Source organism: Paramormyrops kingsleyae, chromosome 10 (assembly GCF_048594095.1).
Source record: "Paramormyrops kingsleyae isolate MSU_618 chromosome 10, PKINGS_0.4, whole genome shotgun sequence".
In the NCBI taxonomy this organism is placed as follows: Eukaryota; Metazoa; Chordata; class Actinopteri; order Osteoglossiformes; family Mormyridae; genus Paramormyrops; species Paramormyrops kingsleyae.
The window spans coordinates 18,521,913-18,545,537 of NC_132806.1; the positions used below are offsets into that span (position 1 = coordinate 18,521,913).

The 23,625-nt window shown below is 45.7% G+C and overlaps 1 protein-coding gene across 5 annotated transcripts in view; it reads left to right on the forward strand.

The window, feature by feature from the left end:
• Nucleotides 1-23,625, forward strand: part of mid2 (midline 2) — a 108,975-nt gene that overhangs the window by 56,653 nt on the left and 28,697 nt on the right. For 3 of the 5 annotated variants that reach the window (XM_023830553.2, XM_023830552.2, XM_023830554.2), the window contains one exon: nt 11,593-12,286. In XM_023830553.2, coding sequence (XP_023686321.1) covers nt 11,609-12,286 — 678 coding nt within the window. In that variant the 5' untranslated portion in view covers nt 11,593-11,608. Of the gene's footprint in view, nt 1-11,552; nt 12,287-23,625 lie in introns of those variants that run through there. The other 2 variants (XM_023830551.2, XM_023830550.2) reach the window with 1 other exon arrangement.

The following is a 23,625-nucleotide window of genomic DNA, read 5'->3' on the forward strand; positions in this document are numbered from 1 at the left end:
CTATCAGATGTTGAATTTTTACCGTAGCTCTTCCGATATCTCCATATGCTACATTTAATTAGGCAGCCTTTTATCTCCAGTCAGAGTAAAAGATGTCTTCGTAGCGCTAGCAAAGTAAAAATCACTGTCGTCCCTGCCCTAAATTTTAAGCTGACTGGCATTATATCCCAAACGCTTGAGGCAGGGGTATCAGGAATTGTTCTTAAAGTGTTGCTGGATTTGCCTTCGACTCTAACCTCCCGTCAAGTCATGACTTTGATGCAGATGCTTGTCAAGACGAATGCGATTGCCTTCGTGCAATCCGTCATCATGATAAATTAATAGAAGTCAGCCCTGAAAAGTCTGACATTTCAAGGGACTGAATCCTTCCAGGAAAACCCTACATCCTCCCAAGGAAAACAATGGCTTGCTTCTGATAGGAAATGCCTTGCGTTTCTTTCATATGCCATTGAAGGGGCCTATTTATATCCAGGGACTGTCGACGTGGTTCAGGAGGAAGCCTGATTCCCCTCTTCAGTCCACCCTTTCCTCTCATGCTCACAACATGTCTTGCTCTTGTCCTCCTGTAACACCGAACATGACAGCTGTTTTAATGTATTAATGGAGGGTTTCTGTCTCGCCATCACTGGCTGGCTGGAGGCTGGGTGTGTCTGCTCTTTGCGTTTGGTTCTTTGGGGGTCAACGAACCATCCAAAGTGACCAGCGGCACGTTCACCCCCAGCTAAAAGTGTTTTTGATTGGGTCTCTGAAAGGTGACACGATGTCATTCTTGTGGAATGATAGTGTTTAGAGAATTTTTCTTGTGTAAAGCAGGGGTGGCCAGCCTTATCTAGAAAGGGCCCTTGTGTATGAGGGTTTTTGCTGCAACTCTGTAATTACATGACTAATTAGAGGACTGACTGGCTGATGAGTTCAGACAGTTTGAACAGATGACCTACAGGTTATCCCAAACACCTGCATACATGTTAGTCCTTTGAGGATAAGATCGGCCACCCCTGGTGTAAAGCATTTTTAGATCTTTTTTTTTTTTGGTCAGTTTTAATTTATGCTCACTTTATATGTTCAAGGACATATTGGTCTTGCGGCTTGAGGCCTGACCTGAAGCGAGATGCCGGACCCGTTCGTCTTATCTGACCCCGCTTATCAAATCTGGACTCGGTCAGGCAGGTTTTGTCAGGATTTTATCCATCTCTTTGCCAGCTCCAGCTTGGTAAAGTTGAGCCAACCTTCAGCAGGCCTTACAACATGATCCCTGCCTCTCTGTGTGTGTTCAATGGCTAAGTGACGAAGAGCATTCCTCTCTACCGGCTTCAAATGTTCCCTGAAGCTAGGAGCCATTGTCCTGCTTATCAGCCATTATTCAAAGAGAAGGGAACAAGCAGAGAATTAGCTGTCCGTTTAAGAGCTACAAAAGCGTGCACTCTCGTCAGTAAGTGGAGAGGCTGGCAGCCGTCGAGGTGGGTCAGCTCTTTGGGTTCACGTTATGGGTAAATAATGAGGCGAAAGTAAGCCAGGCTAGGAACTATAGATGAAACTGAGTCTCAGGCTCCGTGCCAGTCAGTTCAGTCCCGTCCATAGAAACATCTTAGGTTGTCCCTCTTGAGTTTAGTATTTGATAAGGCTACATTATTTGGTAATAATGTCAGTGGCTTGCATTTTATATTTGCTGTTTTGAAAGAGCCTTTGTTGTGTCCTTGTTGGGTATGGAATGTGCCTCCTTGGTCAGTGGCTTCCCCACCGTCCCTCCATCACCCCACCTCAGACTCTTCAGGTCATGTCACTCAGCGCTGGCCAACAATCCCAAGTGTCACTTGGTCATACAACCACAAGGAATTCTATCAGGCCCCTCTTGCTGTGATATTTTGTAGGTTTCCCTTTTATGCCCCCAGGGTCTGAAAAAATTAGCATGTTGATAGGAGTACTATCACGAAAGGTACATAGAGAATATCTCATTAGTCCGGCAGCGCACTGGGTTTGGAGTTTGGAGTTCACACTCTTTCGCAAATTTAGATTGAAGCGCAAGATTAAAGTCGTGTCGGCTTACGCCACTGTTTACAGGGGAATGAAACAAAAGGATCTCTTGCTGCCATGGCAGTTCATTGATAAGAGGTGTGGCATGTAAACAGGGGATTAATGAGTAGACATAGAAATACATAAGTAAATAGCACTCAAGAATTGGAAATGCGGATTGCAAGCCTGCAGTGAGGGAAACCCTAGAATGCCATTGAAATCTTTGTGGTTAGGAATTGCCATCGTTATGTTTAAAAAGGGGAAACTCTATACAAAAAGAACCTTCAACCCATATAAACAAAAAAGAAACAAATATCTAAAGTAAGTGTGAAATCAATGTCTAGGTGACATAAACCATTATTTTGAAAACTATATTTGATCAAGACATTTATCCTGTTGTGCTTGTTCCTGCCCTGTGGTGACATTTGCAGACATAATAATCTTAGTGAGTTTCATGTGGCTCGTGCTGAGGTCAGCTACCCACAGCTGATGAACCCAATCAGGGGGTGGTTATTTTTGGCCACTCCCCTTTTTTTCTCCGTTGCTTTCTTCAAAGGCCTGGTGAATTTCTCATAAGCTCCCAGGGCTGCTTTTATCACAGTGTTGTTGTCACCAGAGGTGCGTCAATAATGTGTAGCTGGGTGGGTGGCACCCTTGTCAGTTACTGCCAGTAAGATAGGACTGTGCTCTTTAAGAGCATTAGAGAAATGTACAGGTGTTCCTGACTATTGATTTTGTTGGGATCTGGGCAGAGTGCTGGGTATAGGCCACTGGGAAGCATGTGTAACTGAAATGGCAAATTGGCGCCCGTGATGAAATGCAAACACAAATTCAACCTCCCAAGTTCCTCCCTGAAATGACTGTGTGTGTAGCATCTGCAATGGAGACACTTAAATTTCGATCCAGCAGAGTCCCACTTGTCTTTAGTTGCTGCTGGTGTACCATAGAAGTACCATAGCTGCACTCAGTTTTAATAATTTAAATTTAATACCACGTCCTTATTGAAGGCCCTGCAAAAAGATGCACTTAAAAATGCATTATATTTGAGACCATGCTGGGGCAGAGTCGGCTGCTTGTTTACGCGTGTTTGCTCAGAGGAGAGCTGAGCTTCTGTGAGGGGCTCTTTGTCTGGAGCTCCAAGGAGGCATCGCATATCGGTTATCTGATAAACCCCAGGAGGCCCTGCATACGGGAAGCTAGCCTAGATGTGTAGATACGACTCTGTCCACGTACAAGCCCAGTGTGCGGTCTCTGTCAGCACAAAGCAGACTGTGCGTAACTCGTCTGCGTGACCTGGGTGGGAGATGGCGAGAGGTTAATCTTCGATCCCAAGTCGCCCCCCTGCAAGCTGTGAGTCTGTTACAGACACACTGCTTGCTTTTTATTTACTGTGAGAAATTGCATGTTTGAATTAATCATCAGTCTCTGTTAAAGAAGGGAATGTAGGAAAAATATTCAGAAACTAAATTATGTATTTTTTTTTTATGAAAATGATATAGTTTGACCTTAAATGGAGGGGAAAGGATAATTAGGGTCATCTGTTTGAAAACTTGCTAGTTTTATAGTTATGTTTTCCAAATGGAGAAAACTCCAGATAGCTGTTAATCTTCTTACGAGTGACATGCCTGCTAAAATCCCTTGAAGACCAATATGCAAAATGTAAGTCCTAAAGAATCCTAGGAACATCTCCTCATCTGCAGACCTCCTCCCAGTTTGGCTGATCTGAGTGTATGACTTCACCATCAAAAGCAGACTGGGAATATAATCCATGACTGAGCAGCGACAACAACCACTGCTTGATAAGTAGAGCATGAAAACTTGTCTCAAATTTGACCAGTGTGCCTAATTATTTGCATAGTATGTCTAATTAAAACAAAACACATCATCCCATAACTAGAGCATCATTCCAGCATTCAAGCCTCTTGGCTTTAGTGTCATGGTTTGGGTCTGCTTTGCTGCGTCAGAAACTGCGTGATCTGCCATCTCTGAAGGAAAGATGAATTCAGCCCTGTAACAAAAAATATAGGGCCGAGTGTTAGATCACCTGCCCTTTAGCTGAAGTTTAAAGCTCTTCATTCAAACAGCTAGAGTGCTAATACTGCGTATCTGCATCCGATCGGTTTAGAAAAAAGTCTCTCGTACTTTTGAACTTACCTGGTCCATGTTATATCTAAATCCTTTTCAGATGCTCTGGAAATAGCTTAACTGACCTGTTCATAAACCCACAATTGTGACTGTTCTGGTGCAGTTTGGCATGGAGCGATGGGCCAGAAGCCCCCAAAGGTGCCGTGAATGACTGATCGGTAACTGCATGAGGAGCCCATCTGCATTTGCTCCTGCTAATGGTGACGTAACCAGCTGTTGAGGCGAAGAGGGCAGTTCTTCATTACACAGGAGCGTTGGGTGTTGCATAACTTTCTTTACTAAATATATGCCACGGATATCGCATTTCTGGTCTTTGTTTGCTCCAGTTTCCTTCTAATAATCAGTTTTGGAAGAATGGATAACGTTCAGTGTCAGAAAAGTGCAAATATGCAGGAATTCAGGCCGGGGAAGATGATGATATTATAGTGTGATGCATATGTATTCATCTGTGTTCCTCTTCTGGATGAGTTTTCAAACATAACCATTTATTGCAATTTGCATGTTGTCATGTACTGTTTTGGGCCTTTTTTTGCAGGGCTGGGTCCAGTATGTGCTGTTACTCACAAACAGGTGGATAGTTCAAGTCCGAAAAGTAAAAAATCCATACCAAGATTTTCTATCAACCAACTAGTTGAGTGCTCTGTGACTGTGACTCTTCATACTCAGCTGGTTGGTTGAAACGAAATCCTGGTCTGGATTTTTTACTTTCTGGACCTGAACTATCCACCTCTGCTCGCAAATAGGGTAGGTCAGGCAGAGGATTCCAAAGACCTTTTGGTGTCGGCCAATCAGTCGCCCCTCACCAAGGCATAGTGAAACATTGGACATGAGCTTAACAAGATGTGAGGTGCTTTAATGCCTTTTAAACGGTTTTTTAGATTGAATTGCTGTGAGAAAATGGTATGGACTGTGAGGTTCTGTGTTATCCACCCCAGGCAATATACCGCTTGGCAATGTTAAACCATCACTGTAAAGCTGTCAGTGTACAATGCCTGTTTGTGAATGATAATGGGTGAGGCTTGCCAAAAGAAGGAAAATGACAACCGTTAATTCCTCAGCCCGTGCTGCTGTCTCTCGTCGCGGCCGCGGCAGTAGTGTAGCCGTCCTTATTGGAATCCCTTAACCTTTAGAAGACATTTGAAGAATGTTAGTCTCACAAGACATGTCCCATCACAGACTCGCCTAGTTCACAAGCATCGTTTGTCTTTTGTTGTTGCTTAATTGCGCAAACAGCGGTCTGCCCAAACACATTTACTTTGAATCGTAAATCGTTCTAAGGTAGACGCTGTCATCAGCAGCCACAGAGCTGTTTCACGAAATGATATTGACTTGCTTTTAATATCCATGGCAATGTGGGCTGGGTGCGTCTGGGGGATTGGGTGTTTGCTGCTGCCGCTCGGGGAAAGGCGTAGGAGATACCTTGAGAGTGATTTGGCTCCGGAAGAGCTGAGAATGCGGCAGCAGTTCCTACAGAGTCCATACTGGACCAGACTCGTGCTTAAATATCTGTCCCTTAATCTCCAAGCGCAGGTGCTATGGCCAGTCACCATCTCACTTTTCACTCTCAGTGGAACGTGATTCTAAAAGCCACGAAAAGCATTTCAAGTTTGAAAGCTTCCTAAAGTCCCCAAGGAGTTTTTCAAGGAAAATGGTACAGACATGTCTTCTGCCCAAGGATTACCCCTTGTGTATTGCTGCTTTAAAACCTGTCAACGAGAAATGGCCTTATTTTATCTGGAATGTCCAAATATGTCTGTTATATGTGATTTGTTTTAGGCTTTTCTTTAGAATTACAGAGTGCATAGGGATTTCCAGTGGAACAAAATAGACATATAGCTGTCAATCTGCTGTTTTATGCTGACATTTTTCTCAGTATATGTCATAAATGAAATGCATTTTCGTCAATATCAAAGGCAAGAGCTAATACTTATTTTTTTAATTAGTAGTATTGTTTTTTACTTTCATGATTTGCATCTTCAGGAGTCAGGAACCCAGAAATCACACAGGAGTCCATCTGCATGTATTTACTGGAGGGTTTGTTTGCTTTGGGCTGTGTTGTATCCGGGTGACCGTGTAAAAATAAATAAAATAAATAATAATAAAATAAATTCCTCTATACGCGCCATTTCACTGCTGACCCTGGTGACAGGAGCCCTGCAGCAGCAGCCCTCGGCCTGCTCTCTGCTCTTCATCCATGTCAATGTAAAAATAACCTTTTGTTTCCCCCCCACCCCCCAGCATCATATTCCCACAATTATTTTCTTCTGAGACACAGTCCCCCCCCCCCCCCCAGGGGCCGAGATCGCCATTATGATTAGCGTTCCCCGTGGTGTGACTTAACCGTTGAGTAAATTCTTAAAGTAAAAACGGGGTCATTCAGATTCTCTTGTGTGCAAATTGACGATTACGGTAATGAATTTAGCTGCCGGAGCGCCGCGGTGCAGCGTGAGCTAACCTCAGCCGTATCTGTCTGCTGAGCATCAGACATAAACAAAAGCTTCCCCCAGGCTTACAAGCTAAGCGGTCGCCTTGAAAACCAGCTTTCCAGTCCCAGCTACCACCCCCCTCCCCCCAAAAATTGCAAGCCAGACCACCACCAGGAAGGCTTCTCATTAGCAGCTCGCTGACACAAGACGAATGACTCAATTACAGTGACGGGCTGGGGGCAGCCATGACCCCATCAGCTCGGGGGGGGGGGTCGGTCGCTGATAACCAAACCCCCCCAGTTTCTGACAGCCCACCATCGGCTGGTTTGAGCCCTGCCACGGAGTAATTGAAGTGAGGTCTGAGCTGAGCCTTTTAAACCTGGGGCCTGATCCATGAGGATAGAGCGAATGCGGGCTTTTAGCCTTGACTAGGGGATGCTGTTCTTTCGTGCTTTTCCTTCAGTACCTTTTTCCCCCAGATATTTTTTTTTTCTTTTTGGACACACTCAAAAAGTGGACCTTTGTCTGATATATTCATCCTAATTCTAGTCATTCACCAAAAAGGTACTTTGAGAATTGCTTTTGTTTGGTGTAGATTTAAATGAGCCGGTTTTCCAGCCTTTCGTTTGCTGGGCCGCTCAGAAAATGACTACGTGTGCTGAGGTTTTATGTCAGCCTGAAAGGCGTCCTGGTTTTTTTTTTCTTTTTTATGTTTTTGTCGCCTGAGTTATTATTGGTCCATTATTTTGTAAATATAATTCAAGGAAGAGCCCATTATACAAGGCTTTTCACTCGTCAGTTTTCCCCACGATTGTTAAGACAAAGTTATTTGTCATTGTTCCTGAAATGTCACACAGTGCTGTGTCACATGATTTTTTTTTTTTGTTTTTAAAGCCCAGCAAGGTTCTGTGTCGAGTCTCTTTGGTATTCTTTTATCGATTCAGTTTTTTGTTTGCTTTGTGTAAACAGCAACCAAGTCTGTCCCAAAACATTATATATTTCCTTATATATAACTATCAATTAGTACTTTATTTTAAGCAGAATTTTTTTTTTAAAGGTGCTTTCTTTTGTACTCCAGCCATTCTTAGATAAGGGTGTGTTGTTACATAAAGACTTGTTGCTTACTGCTGAGAGAATATCCATTTTGTGAGACTGATTTAGAAGCAGGCTGCCACTGAACGGCACTGTAATTACGCCTTGTAGCTATCTGTGTGTCACAAGAGCGGTCCGCTATTGGCCTTCTGCTTATCGCAAGTCACAGAAATCACTCGAAGGGTTAATATGCATGCAGCACAAACCCCCCCTCCCCATCTCCACAGCCTGTGCCAGATGAGTGTGTGAGCCATGTCCGGGTTTCTCCACCAGCCCAGGTGGAGGTGCACTCAGGGTATGGTGGGGTATGTGGTAGGTGGAGCAGTACCCCTCATATCAGGAACAATGTGTGTTTCCCTGCCCCATCCTCTGTGCCTTTTACCCCCTCGGAACAGAGTCATCAGCGCTTCTCTAGGTTTCCGCGGAGACGGTGTGCCACACGTTGGATAATTAGACTTGTGCCTCATTACCGGAAACAGGCCTACTGCTGACCTTCTGTGAATCCCATGAGCAGCGCAAAGGCAGCTGCCACTACTCTCTCACCCTCTTATCTCCACCTCCTGTTTACTCCCCGTGTCTGATTAGCACTGCGCTTTTGTGGTGACTGAAACTTATCTCCTCCTGGTGAAAATTAATACCCTCGAATGCCCCCGCCCAAAAAAAAAAAAAGAAAACCCTATTATGTTTCACTTTGTGCCATGTCCCAAATGGCTTTCCTGAGCAAGGTGATCCAATACAGTAGGACAAAGATTCTTACCTGGATTAGCTGTTCTTAAATGTGTGCATGGAAATGTAAAGAGCACGTCCGATTTCACGGAAAAAGGATATTCCTGCTGAACTTTCACTTTTTCCCAGTGGAAATGGCAAAATACAAGCAGTTTCAAGTTGTAGCTACTAAAAAAAAAAAATCTGTCCAAGGTTTCAAGTATCTAAACGCATTTCAAGTTTATTTCAATCCTCTTCATTGGTCATGGTGCAACTAATGTTGGTAATAGTAGCAATATTGCAGTAGTGGTAGAAGTACCAGTTGTTGAATTAAATTTTTTTTGTAACTCTTTCTCAAATCCATAGCACGATTATAGAGATTAAAGTTATAGCATTATGGGGGAAAGGGCATTTTGTGGCCCGGTGGGTGGTTTAAAAGCAATTTACTCATTGACTGTAGTGACAAATTAGGTTTAGGTGTATTCCGGGGTGCATTCTGCTGGCCAAAAGAAATGTTACACGGGGTTCAATTGGATCATGGCGTCGAAGAACCGGCAAGATTACAGGGAGTTTAATTCAATCACAGTATCACTGTCAGCTTTTTGTTTTTCAAAAAGCGTTTCATATGTGACTTCAAAAACAAAAAAAGCTTTAAAAGCAGAAGAGAAATCAATTGGCTCTCGGGGGTATACAGGCTTGCAGGAGAGAAGATGAGATTTATCGGCAGGAATGGAAAACCCTAATAGAACTGTATTATCAGGAGTCGTCCATTTGAATGCCCCCTCAAAGGCTTCTGGAGGTGGGGGCTACGCTTGCTGTTTAGTTTCCTGGCTGCTGAATCGGGTTTTGGAGTGTGAGCTGCTGTACAGAAGCTCGCTCCTTAACGACTTATGTGTCATCGAGCACCGGGAGTATATGTGTTTCACACCGGTGGCCCAGGTTAAGAGATTTGTGGCTTTTATGTCTATGGGCCTTTGAGATCCATCCATGCGGAAATATTACGATCGGTGGGAAAAAGCCTCTATTAAACCTGACCCTTCAGAGCAGTGCGGGAAGTGGTTAAAAATGAATTAGGAAGGGACACTCTTTTATGTGATCTTTAAATGGAAAAAATCTCTTCCCCAATTTCTTTATCCTTGCATGGAATATGCAGAGAAGAAGTAGTTGGAGCTTAAGCATTTAAAAGCTGTATTTATTGATCAGATGTGGATGAGTTTAAGGTCTCCTGTCCACTGAGCTGGCCCCCGGTTAGTTAAACTGGCTCACACTGTCCCTGTATATGCAGCCTCCCCCCAGCTTGCTTTTTTCATTACAGTAGAGGCCTGTTCATACAGACATTTATGACGCGATCGACGTGAATGCAGTTCTCTGTTGGCAAACGCTCTCAGCTTCGATACCTCATGTCTGCGTGGCCATCGAGTGCCCAGCTCCTCACCCACTATGCATGTTCGACATTGTGTGGGCCTGACCGCAGAAGTATGGACGGTTCCGTGTCCGGTTTTCATTTGCGGATTGTGTGGGACTGACCGCAGAAGTATGGATGGTTCCGTGTCCGGTTTACATGTGCGGATTGTGTGGGACTGACCGCAGAAGTATGGATGGTTCCGTGTCCGGTTTACATGTGCGGATTGTGTGGGCCTGACCGCAGAAGTATGGACGGTTCCGTGTCCGGTTTTCATTTGCGGATTGTGTGGGCCTGACCGCAGAAGTATGGACGGTTCCGTGTCCGGTTTACATGTGCGGATTGTGTGGGACTGACCGCAGAAGTATGGATGGTTCCGTGTCTGGTTTACATGTGCGGATTTGCCAGCATGGTCCGCATGCAAAGAACCTTTTTTGTTGTTTGGAAGCCGTTGATGTCATTAAACTTACAACATGCTATTAAACGGTAACTACTGTGTTTTATTGTTGGTTTTACTGTTGGTTACACTATTTACACTGAGGCTACAATGAAATTGAAAGTGTAAATCTAAAATGATTTTTCTCACCATTACCAATTTTAAGGTTCTTTACATTATTACAGTACAGTTATAAATGCTGTATGTCTTTTTACAGGACAGTTTTATTCTCAGTATAATGAAATTCCATATATTATATATATACAGCCAAAATTATGTATATGGATAGTTTGTTTAGTATCAGCATAGCTGGTATAAAAATATTACAACCCTTAAAACAGTATTATATCATTAAGTTCAGTTAGTTAAGACTGGTTAATGAACTGGGATGTAGACATATAGACATACATAAGAAAAACAAAAAATTATAATGCCTAAATTACACAAATTTTTTTAATTCTGGATCTATTGCATATGAAAAAGGGACACAGTACGCAGATTAGACATAAAATAATTACGTTGGACAGTCTGGGCCTAGGTTAAACGTAAAATGGATTTGTGTATATGCCTGCCTGGAACTCGAGCAAATGTAAAAGGGGGTTGATCTATATACCAGTCTGGGCCTAGATCACACATCAACTGGATCTGTCTATATACCAGTCTGGGTCAAGATCAAACATGAAGCCACAAGTTCTTTCCCTCTTCATGCTGGTGGCACTGATGGCTGCCACAGGAGCAGAACCGGTACACACGGGAGTAATGGTCCCGTCTTGTGTTTCAGTTTTCATGATGTCGGTAGCCTCCGCCAGACGAATGCCCTCCTCACCTGTCTGTCTGCTTGAGTGGCGGAATGTGAAGCTGCTCTGCAGTCTGTTAGAATTTACCTTGTGTGTCGCCCTGCTGTCGATTTACCGTAAACTGTTGCTTTGTATCCCGTATATGTGTCTGACCAGCTGGTTTTTCGTTCATCGTATCACTATCTTGAGGCGTCGCCAGCTACCTCTCACTGTAGCGGCAGCGATGGTGTCCAGTATGGTTTAAAATCTGCTTTGCGACCACATGCTTTGAGATCTTACCTCATAATTACATTTCCTTAGCAGATGCTCTTGTCCAAAGCAACATTGAAGTGAGAATCGGAGAGTAGCGTCAGACGGTGTTCTAAATGCTGTTGGGTTTAAGAGCCTCACTTAAGGGCCCAATGGTGATATAACTCTGCCGGCCATGGGACTCGAACCTACGACCTTCCGGTTTGTGTTCTGCCTAAGTTTGACCGAGGGCCAGCGGGCTATGCCTCGCTGGGTTACAGATTCTGATTTGCCAATCTGTTACCCTGCAGGTTACTGACCAGCTTCTGTGGGATTTGATGTCGCCTCTAGATCGGTTCGACTGAAGATGGAAACACTGGAGTCGGAGCTGACCTGCCCGATCTGCCTGGAGTTGTTTGAAGACCCCCTGCTCCTACCCTGCGCCCACAGCCTGTGCTTCAACTGCGCCCACCGCATCCTGGTGTCCCACTGCTCCAGCAACGAGCCCGTCGAGTCCATCTCCGCCTTCCAGTGCCCCACGTGTCGCTACGTCATCACTCTGAACCACCGCGGCCTGGAGGGCCTCAAGCGCAATGTGACACTGCAGAACATCATTGACCGCTTCCAGAAGGCCTCCGTGAGCGGCCCCAATTCCCCCAGCGAGAGCCGGAGGCTTCGGCCGTACGGCACTGCCGCTCGTGGTAGCCCGGCCAGCGCGATGTCCCTGGAGCGAGTCGGCTGCCAGTTCTGCGAGCAGGACCCGCCCCGCGAGGCGGTCAAGACCTGCGTGACGTGCGAGGTGTCCTACTGTGACCGCTGCCTGCGCGCCACGCACCCCAACAAGAAGCCGTTCACCAGCCATCGGCTGGTGGAGCCCGTGCCCGACGCGCACCTCCGCGGTCTCACCTGCCTGGAGCATGAGAACGAGAAGGTCAACATGTACTGTGTGGTGGACGACCAGCTGATCTGTGCCCTGTGTAAGCTGGTGGGCCGCCACCGAGACCACCAGGTGTCCTCCCTGAGCGAGCGCTTCGACAAGCTCAAGGTGAGGGCCCTCATCAGCTTCCATCCCTCTGGTCAGAGTCCAGGGGCAATTTTAGGATTTTTTTTAAGGTGGGTGGGCGGGGCATAAGAGGCCATAATTCATATACAAGGGCAACCGTATCATTAGCCAATGATATGTTTAGAATTGGTGAGTGACAGGGGATGGGGCACTCTGGGGACCAATCAACTTTCAGTCCCTGTGGCTCCACCCCTGCATACACCCAGTAAGCAGATTCTGTGGTGATAAATGTAAACATGGTGTCATGGGACCTGTTACAGTTCTCCTTTCATCTCCTTAATAGAAATGGGCCGCGTAGCCAATCAATATCCAGTGGTCGTTTAGCTTGAGCTTGACATACTGTAACGTTCATATCATCTTGCTGCATTAGCATATTGGCTGGAAGCATTGGTTTCCTTGGTTAGGTGTGAACTCTGCCTGCCGCTTGTGTCCATTTCCAAAGCCGTTTCCGGATCAGAAGCTTCGCAATATGCAGTCTGAGCCCATTCGGAGTAAATAATCCCTTTTAATCTACTGAGTGAGCCTTGGTCACTGTGTAGCGTTCGGTGAGGTTCAGCCAAAACGTTCGATCCCTGTATGAAAGCTAACAGATTTGCACTGCAAGGTTGCGTCCAACATACTGCATGTTTGCTAAAGGCCATCTGTAGGACCAACAGCGTAGGAGAGTGTTTGATATTGGGGGACTCAACTTATTAATTTAGTTCCAAAGGTCTGTGTATTGGTAGTGAATGAAGCTCCATTGAATATTGTGGGGTGGGGGCATGTTCCTGCTCCTGTGGCCCCTGGATTATACACCCCTATATAGAACAATGCTTTAATAATAAATAAGTCTTTGTGGCCTTTTCACCGTATTAGGAAAACAACAGCACTTCCAGCAAAGCTCCTCTGCCCTTTTTCTGAAAGGCTTTTGTTGTTGTTGTTGTCCTCAACTTCAGATGGTTTTCAGATAGACTTTAAATGTTAATCTAGCATTAATTTGACAGAATGCGTATACTGTTAACACTGTAGTGATTAATTGTTTTTAACCCACTCATAGCGCATGACACATGGCTGAGTGTGGTAGGCTGCCCAAGTCATTGTGCTGGTAGATGAGTGTGTTTCCCAAAGCCTCCCTCCATTCAGGGCATCCACACAGTGCTGATCCACCACCAGCTACTCGCAGCTGACTGGGCACAAAAATGGCTTCCAAAGGCTAATTCACACCAAACCTTTTTTTTAATGGCATCTAGTTTCAGAACTTATGGGTATGTGCAACATTTCCACAAGAGAAAGTCATTAGTTGATTGAAAATCTTAGCAACGCAATGCTTGAATCACCATGTTCCCTAAACATTAGACCTTGCAGAATCAGCAGTTTTTTTTTTCTTTTTTTTTTTATCCTAATCTTGTTTCACTGACACACCGTTGATTCTCCGTAGAGGTGACATCTGACAAAATGTATGTCTTCATATAGTTTCTGGTCTCTGCTCTTAGTACAAATATCTGGCAACTTGAGTAAATTTAAAGCTGAAGTGATGTTCTAATGCAGCATTTCCCAATTCGGTCCTCTGGGACCCACAGACGCTCCCTGTTTTTGCTCCCTCTCAGCACCCTGCCAGACAGTCGACATTTTTGCTCCCTCCCAGCACCCTGCCAGACAGTCCACATTTTTGCTCCCTCCCATCACCCTGCCAGACAGTCCACATTTTTGCTCCCTCCCTGTTCTCTGGCAGGCAGTTCACATTTTTGTTCCCTTCCAGCTCTCTGGCAGATAGGTCACATTTTGGTGGAGCTGGGAGGGAGCAAAAACATGAACCGGATTGGGAAACACTGTTCTAATGGGATTATGTGATTCACTTTGTGTGCCCTTAGGTGCATTACGGATATAAGGAGTGTTATAGACTACTGGCTATGGGAGACGAACACCACCCTTTCGAAGTGTTACTCAAAATGTCTGTAAAAATGGCTGCGTATTGCTGTCCATGTTTCTTTCAAGTATTTTTTTTATCATTGCTGTCCCTTGTGTTTTTTAATAATAAGAATGTAATAACCATGATTGTGATGATTTCCGAGCATTTTGAGGTAACTGAGATCGGAGAGAGTTCACAGGGACCAAGAGTTGAGATTTTGCACCCGCAATCGCAAGAGGTTGAGGGGAACATCAGGATTATGTGTGGGGGAAACTATTAAAATGGAGACATTCATGGAGGCTTTAGCTTAGAACAGCCAGAGATTGTGGATTTTTGTAATTACTTTCTTGCCTTCTCTCGAATCCCCTGTAATCATGGTCCTTATAAGTGAAATTAAAAATGCCCTTTGGTAATATTGCTGTGCTGTTGCAGCCTGCATACAGACCAGGCTGCCTCTGTTGCGGCAGCTAATTTGAATGTTCCCTTACTAAGGCTTTGAACATCCTTTACTTTGAACTGCCAATCCGCAGTCGGGAAGAGAATGAATGGGGGAGATGCACTTAGTGCAGAAAACTTTCTCTTTTTTCTATGCCCCCCCTTTCATCTCGGGAGCAGTGGAAGAGCCTTATTTATACATAGTCTCACGGAGGGAGATTCACCGTTTCTCATGTTCGACATGGACTCCCTTCCCCTCCTACCACAGCCGCTTCCAAAAGCCTGACTTTCATTTTATTGTTCATCTGATGGTAAAGACTGGCATGGTGAACTGCCCAGTCATAAATCGGATCTGTTATCCCGCTGCGGCCGAAATTAAATTACTGGTTTATTATTGCTTTGATATGCAATGGTGTTACTTTAGCAGAGTTATTTTTAGGTTTTCTTCTTTTCTATGATTGATTTTTATTTTATTTTTCCCTTGTGGATATTTATGTCTTTTGATAATATTGAATATTTTCCTTGAGAGACGATACGTACTCCATCCCTTTTGGTATGATTTTTACCGGCACTGACTGCTTGAATCCTAACACTCAGAAAGGTCAAATGGCCGTATGTCTGCATTCTGCTCTGCTTTAATTGTACATATTTATAGGCACATAAATAGCAGAGTGGATGCCTGACCTAAATCTTGTATCTGCACGACTGAATGCATACTGTTTGTCAGGTTTATGTAATAAACACAGAAGCTTTGGTTGATTCTCCAGTATGAAGGCTTCTTCCATCTCTTCCTGAAAGCTGGAAGCATTTCCGGAGATCTCAACAAGCCATCCCAAAAGTCAGTCGTGCATAATAGAAAGTATGCCTGGTTTGTTTAGATGTCATCGAGGCTTCAAAATCCACTGCCCATGGTAACGTCAAAAGCCCCAGCCAGCTTGCCTTTGACTCTGCTCTGGTTGCTATGCCACATGGAGGTGGCGTGCGACCTCCCTATTACATCCACACAGCTGTGCAGGTCAGGTCAGTCAGATGCCAGCCAGCTGATTCTGCCGTGGGGGATTTCCTGGAAGGCGAGTGTTTCAGGATGTGCGGCGTTCAGCCAGCATGCTCCTCCCCAGTGACACAGGCCCAGCCCACTGATTCCTGGTGCCTTTTCTGGGCTGACGTGGAGCGCTCTCCACAGGCGCTCTAGCCCCTGCCCTGCCAGACATAGCTTTGGGTGGGATGGTTCCCAGGTAACAATCCGGTGATTCAGAATCTCCCGGCGGTCCGGATTCCGTGCGAACGAAGGAGGTCTTCAGACGTGTATGGTAGCTTGAAATTCCACCACTATCTGTGGAAAAACACGCTAATTATGCGTGTTGGGGCAGAGTTGGAGCGATAGAGCTCTGACGAGTCACGCATCTGTTTTGCTGCCAAGTTGACGTTTTATTCAGAAATAAGCCTTTGCAGATAATTCATTAGGTGCCTCAAACTGTGAACCTGAACAACATTCATTTAGGAAATTAAATGCAACCTAGCCAAGTAATTTAATAGGAATTCATATTTGCGCAGCAAGGTGCAAATTATGGACAGTGGTGTCCTTACATCGCCAGAAGGAAACTGAAAGATATTGTAGTCATTTAGTCAGATCATATCGTGAAAAAAATAACTAGTTCCGTACCACATTTTTTGTTCATAGAATGCCAACAGGACACATTTTTTTTGAGTGTATCTGTGTAAAGAAGTGGTTCCTCAAATTAATTTTAAAATGCTCTCCTGCTAATTTCCACTTATGGCCACAAGTTCTAGTATTTAAATAATATTGAAATAGCCATTTGGCTGAACAGCATCCAGACCTGGCCACAGAGATATACACTGTAGCTTCTGCTCTGCTTTATTTTGGCCTCTCCCATTACACACTTCCTGACTAAACAGGATTACTTTAAGATTATGTTTTCAGATTTCAGAACAAAGTCCAGAAATTCCAAAATCAGCCAGGAGGAATCCGGGGTTCTTTGGTGCGGCGCATGAGCTGCCGGTTGATGTTTGTGGTGAACATCCCGAGGCACAGAAGGACGCTTAGGCCCCCAGCCCCCCCCCCCCCCCCCCCCGTCCCACCAGAGCTACAGAGACATCGCCAAGGTTTCTTCGGAAGCCCGCGATTGGCTCAAGGCCCCCCGACTGTAGGGCGGTGGCAGGATTTCAAGCAGGTGCCTTAGTGGGATCCGTGTGGCCAGATGGTCCATGTCGCCGGTTCTGGCTAATTGATGGCGAGGCAAGTGCTTGAGGTGTCAGGTTCGACTCTGCACTCTGTTTTGAGAGCTAATGAGCTGACATCTCTTTAAAACTTCAGTGAGCCCTTATATCATGTATTTAGGCACAACACGCAGCTTGAACTGCCTGAATGTGTCAAATGCCATAATTTAATATTATAAAATGTTCGTATTACTATTGATTTTCTGACTTAAGTGTGGTTTGTTTGTGCCATTACTGGGACCATTGGGGGGCAGCGTGTGGCTCAGTGGGCTAAGCCTGTGTGTCGCCGGTTCAAACCCAGCCTCAGCACATCTGCGGGTCCTTCAGCAAGGCCCTTAACCCCCAGCTCCCTGGGCGCCGCTACGGGTGGCTGCCCTTCGCGGACAACTTACTCTACAAAGAGCAAGTTGAGGGAGGCGTAGAGACAGTTAAAGTATCAATTATTATTATTATTATTACTCATAGCGTATCCTTCAAAGTGCACTAAAGATTATCCTTATATATACTTCCTTGTTGTCCCACAAGGTAGATTAAGAGAACATTGTGTTTGGAAGCTTCTGTTTGCGAATCGGCTTGTGGCCTGCTTGGCCATCATTTTCCTGTTTTCACCCCGGCCTTTCTTCGTATTCCTCGGGGAAAGTGGCCCAGAAGTCGACTTCTCTCAGAACTCGGGGCCTTTTCAGCTTAATTCTGGGCCACCCCCCCCCCCCCCCCCCCAGTGGTATCCTAAATGCTGCTGTAATTTCTAAGCTGGATCTATGAAGCTGTTGATACGGTTGTTTGTGCGCCACTTCTTCTCCGGCTTGGCTCATATCCAGACCCGCGGCACGATCCGCCGTATTCCACAGCGCAAGGTGTTCACCGCAGATAGCCAGACATAAGCCTCTTCAGAGCTTCAAGTGCATTGAAAGCTAAGAAAATGTGTGAGATTTTTATTTTTTTTTTGTCTAAGCTAAGACCTTTGATCTGTGGTATTGCTCAGCCTTGTGGGATTTTGAAGCGTGCCCAAAACACTCGGAATATCAGCTTGGCCTGTAGATTCAAACTTTGACTCCGCAGATTATCACACTGTGCTGTATTTCTCCTAGGAGTTGGGTTCACCGAAATCTTTGAGACGGACGGAGTCGGTCAGAAACTCTCAGTTTCGATGGAATCTCTGGCTTTGACCTTCCGGTGTTGGGAACTGATTATATTTTTCATCCCTCTGATAAGGAATACAGGGGCAGTATCCTCACTGGAGCTCTCTGGAGTCTCAGTGCCTTAGAAGGTAGCGCGAGTGTGTAAGCGGGTTTCTGGTCTATAAGCATCCCTCCCTAATCGCCCCTCACTTTGATCATTCCAGATGCTGTGAAGTGATCAAAGTGGATATTCTGAAATTTTGGCCCTGCCATCTCGGTCACGCTCACTAACCATCCCGAAAACAGCTGCCGTTTTGTCGCCGCGTACCCAGATCTCATGGCCTTTTATAATCGCTGTTCTGATTCGAGACTGAGCTGTCTACAGCCTGGATGTTTCAGCAGTGAGCTGGGCTGCCCATAAGGGCGAAGAAAGCAGAAGACTTTTTGGGGTCCAGGCACTAGGGGGAGCCCATGAGCGTGTGAGCATAGATAATGGTAGGATTGGTTTGGAGGGGGGCGGTGGGTGGGGGTATTCTGTACAATTTTCTCAGGGGAGGAGCCCTGTCAGTCAGAGGCAGTATGAGAAAATGCCAGCAAGGTCTCAGGCACAGGCTCACGTCCTCAGCTTAGATCTGGGTGCTTATCATGCACAGCCTGAGTAGAGAACGGCTGAGAAACTTTTTTAAGAACCACGGGGTGTGTGTTGAGGCCGGGGGGGATCATTATAAGTAGTTTTCAGCTGCCTTTATCTGATGACCACTGCAGTTCCCAGCTCCGACATGTTTTCAGCAGCATAGACGGTATTATTTATCCAACTGCAGCTGTGTGCAGACACGTCTCCCTCCGGAGCTCAGAACTACGCGCGGCGCCGCCCCTGTGGCCCGCGGAGATTGGCAGGAGGCTGACGACATCGGGCAGCTTTCCAGGCCCTGCAGCCGGGATCGTCCCCAGCCCGTAACGCCTCATCCTCACCTAGACGCCACAGCGCCGGAGCGTGAAAGGAAAAGAGCCCTGTTAATGTTTCATCCATGTAATCCATTTATAGTATAAATTCTGATACCACCATACTTTTTTTTTTCCCACAATCCCCCCCTCCGATTCCATGGAACGCTCTTGCTTTTGCTTTAATTCAGTTGTTCCTAATTAAGCCTTTAGGGCGGCGGAAGCAGAACAGTAGTTAAGTCCCTGGTCTATAGGAGCTGGGGTTTCCACTGTCTCATCCTGTAATTCTATCCCACCTAAGCAAAATTACCAGCCTTGTGAACCATATTAAACTCTAAGATAGGAGTCACGGGCGTTTTTGTTGGAGGAGATGACGTCAGTAACAGATTTTAGGTTTAGAAAACTTTCATTTGCATTGTGCTGGCAGTATCCCATGTTATAAAGCAGTGAATTATGTTGTCAGTAGTTATCAGCTGACTGAGAGATCCTGTCTTGTGTGTTCTGGCATCGGTATTAATGTACATCGTTGCATTCTTGTAAAGTAATGCGCAAGCAGTCGTGCACTGACTTTTTAGTATGGAATGGGATATTTTAGGCTTGCTTTTTTAATTTATTATTACTATTTCTGAAACCGTGCTGACACTTCCCTTTTAACAATAAAGTTCGCGGCGGTCAGTGCATTTGCAGATCTGCAGCCCGGATCAGCCGCAGTCTGCCAGCCATGGGAGGTATGTTTTTCCATTTGGTGTCGGAATGTCAGGGCCACTCCTTCCTGTCTCCCCCCCCCACTCGGTCCCGACGTGTCGGCGTCTGCATCCTGCCCAGTCCAGACCTCTGTCCCTCTACGGCGCAGCCCAGAAAAATCAGGGTACACCAGGATATGGGCAGCGGGTATATCCACTTTGGCGTTCAGCTCCAGCATGTTGATCCCAAATTTTCCTTCCCAAAAGTTCTTCCAACACTTTTCCAGTCTGTTTTCAGGACTGTATTTTTCCATAAAGAAGCATTTCTTTGTGCTTCTTCCTAAAAACATTCAGTGGTATTTTTTCTGACTTCTGATTATTCAAAAACACATTCTGTGCTATATTTTCTATATTTGTCCTTTTCCAACTCAACTTTCTTTGCAAGTTGGCCAGGATGTCATTTGTTTTTCCCTCTATAGTTCTCGACAGGAAGTCACCAGACACATCGATTAGCACGTTCACATTTATGGGCGGCAGTCATTTGAGTGCTCGTAGCTTTGGGCTCCCCCTGGCCGCCGACTGATGTTGCCCCCTCACCCCCCAGTGGAACTGGAGCGAGTCCTGTCAGCAGTTTCCATGCTTGAGCACCTCTGTGGGGGGGCTGTGCTTCAGACCACCGCCGGCTCCATATCGATTTCCCGATAACGGCCCCCGATTGCCCACAATATTGAATGACATGCCAAAGCTTAGAGGTGCAAAGAGAAGCGTAAGGGGCATTCCAGGGGTGGGGGGGGGGGGGCGGCGGCGAGCGATCAGACGTCATGACAGATGGCCGTGTTTGTGACGCCGAGAGCTTGTGATTAACAGGAAGACGCGATTGCGGCAAGAAACGCTCCAGTCCGCTGTGATAAACCGGCAGAGCTGCTTCTCGCCGTGGCTACGTGTCACGCCAAAGTGTCGCTGGACTTCTGTCTGTCACTCCAGGGTCGGCGCCAGAACAAATCCGACGGCCAAGTCCAAGTGGGAGGAGGGGTAGCAGTTGGTGATGGTGATCATTGTCAACTGGGTGGGGGTAGTCCATTAAGATGATTCTTTTTGGGGGGATACAGGTGCTCATTTGAAGGTGGTGCCCCCTTGTGGCGCGACACTGAATCATTCTTCCCGCCTTCAAGGTTCCCCCGTACCGGCTTCTTTGTGCTGCTCCGCTGATGCTACGCGTTCAGGCTAAAGGTCACCCAGCTAACGGCTTTGGGCTGGCGGGGTCGACCTCACTGGCCCCACAGAGGCGGCATCGTAGCCGCTCTGTTTCACTGCGACCTGGATGTTTTCCCTGGCCGGAGGCCAAAGCTCACCCCATCGACCGTGATTATTCTGCACAATTGTGGACGCTGATGCTGGGCACAGTTCATAATGCCTCATAAATACACAGCTTTAGTTACGCTGTTAGAATCATTTCTATTGTCTGTAGGCTTGGGCAGTATGACGGCAATTTGTTGTCCTTTATCATCTTCCTACCCCTTCATCTTACTTTGTGGCCAAGGTTTCAAAATACCACGGTATTTCCAAAATATATATATATATGAAATATACAATCAAAATACCATATAATGTCTGTGCAGCATGACAGTTTGATTGAGCAGGTACCCCCCTTTTCCATTTGTATGACTATTTGCCCATTTAGTCATCTGCTCTGGGACTTAATGACTCTTAAGAAATAGAAGCAAAGTGATGAGTCAGCGCCTTAATCGGCAGCCTTCAGCTGTGCCCTGCCTGCATGTAGCCGTCTGGCGTTCTTGCTTCTGTTTACATAAAACCACCTAGGTTTTACTAACCCCCTCCCCCCCCCGAAAACGGTGCCCGCCGTGAGCTGCTCGGCTGACGCTCCGACGCAGCCGTCTCACCTTTTTTGATATTTTGATGTCTCGTGATACATTTAAGCTCCGAATTTTAGTTCCTACACTATAAAAACGACGCGCCCAGTTGTAGCAGGCCTCCGAGAGCTTTCTGGGTAACGGTGTGCCTGTAGGCCTGCAGCTTTCCTCCTGTGCTGTGCATTCAGGGGGCTGGCTGATCCTCCCTCCTGCGACTTAACAAGTAGGCCACATCTTAGCTTTCTTAAAGGCTTCTGGGCACCAGTAGTGAATCAGGACATTACTAAGTTTACTTTGACCTAAAAATCTGCATTTCCATTGATGTTAAAAATGGCAGGGTTTATATTTTGTATTTCAGTGTGTATCAATGGGAGCCTAGTCATCGCAGTTCTTAAAGATGAAACGACGCCTCTTTAATATTGAGATGCAATATAAAATGGAACTAGAAATTGATTTGAATAATTATAATGAGACTGCATTGTCCCTTTGAATGCTATTTTGCTGTACCGTTAAATGAATGAATTGGGAATTTTAGTTAAAAGGTATATAGGACTTATAGCTAGTTCTTGTTTGGCCAAATATACTAAGATCTTACTTGCTTCCTCCTCTCACGGTGCTGGTGCGAAGCAGAACCTGGTAGCTTTAACAACAGGCTGCTAAGTGCTTCTGTGCAGTGAAATATCTTATCGATAAATTCATGGAATTTGGTGGGAAATTTGAGTAACAAAATGATCAGTTAGCTGCACAATCATCACAAACCCAACGGTGTCTGAGATACAGGAGAAGAAATATTGTGGGTAACAACCCCCCCCCCTCATCCTGATAGTGATTAGTCAAAGTGAAGGGTAACAAGGAAGTCTGATTGGATTAGCATCTGAGTGCCAGAGCTGACATGGTCTCTGTCTCCCACCTCGCCCCAGGATTGGAGGTGGCTGCTGGAATCCCCTGCATTTGTCAGACGGCCTCGTTCTCAGGAGACTTCCCCTCTTCTGCTAATGATTGAAATTCACAGAATTGAATGACTGATGTTGATGGCACTTACCATTGTGGAAATGGCTATCAAATTAGCAAATGGTGCCAAGGTGCTGTTCATAGCATGCTAATTCCCGCTCGCTGCCATTTTCCTTTCAGCATTTTTTCCCCAATCAGTATTCAGTGGAATTTTGGTCAAATCTGCAACTGTCTTTGCTAACGTTTTAATACAATCACCTGAAAACTGCTGTCTGAGCCCATCTGTCATCCGCTGTGTCGTTCCTGCCCTTTGAGTAACCATCTACTCCTTCCTTTGTCTTTGTCTGTCTGGTGTCTCTGTTCCGTCTCCATCTCCTTTTCTCCTTTTCAGCAAGGTCTTTAAATACGTTGAGTCACCCTACAAAAATTCCTTATGGGTCTCACAGTTTAGTGGATGTCAGGTGCAATACGTTTTTTTTTTTTTTTTTTTTGAGTGTAATGGCTTCTGCTACAATTACGGCAAAGTATCTTGTGGCCTGGTCACATTAATGACCTCAGTTTCACTCAACACATAAAAGTGCAGATGTCTAAATACTGAGCATTACTGAAAACTGTCAGAATCAAAATCCGGTTAAGTATGTCGACAATTTGTCTCTGGTTGTCAGTGGCTCCTTCAACCCGGAACAAAGAAAGAGCACAAGCAAGCTAGAGGACTACAGAGGAGAGGAACCAAGGAACTCCAAGTAGGGAGGAGGAGAAAACCTGGGGGTTTCCCCCTGGGCATGCTAACATTATGGAATAAACAAACAAACCAACAAATAAATGAGGCCGTTTAGCAAAATATAAATGTGTGATCATGGTCAGAGCCGAAGTCCATCAATGAGGCAGTTTTCTGTGCAGGGCCAAGGTCATGTTGTATCAAATATTCAGTGTTGTTTTTTTGTGCCGTTAAGCCTTTGTCAAATTGACTGTAGGAACCCCTGTATCTCAAAGAAACTGATTTCCGCCTGATGTCTGCGCTCGAATAAATACCCCAGATACATCTCTGTAACCCACCTACTCAGTGGAGAGTTTTGGAGATCGCGTGGTTGGCTGGGTGATGGCTCTGGGACACCCAAACAGGCCGGGGGGAACCTAGAGCAAGCATGCGGCCACCGGCAGTGTTTACCACCACTAAAACCATGCATCTGTGTGT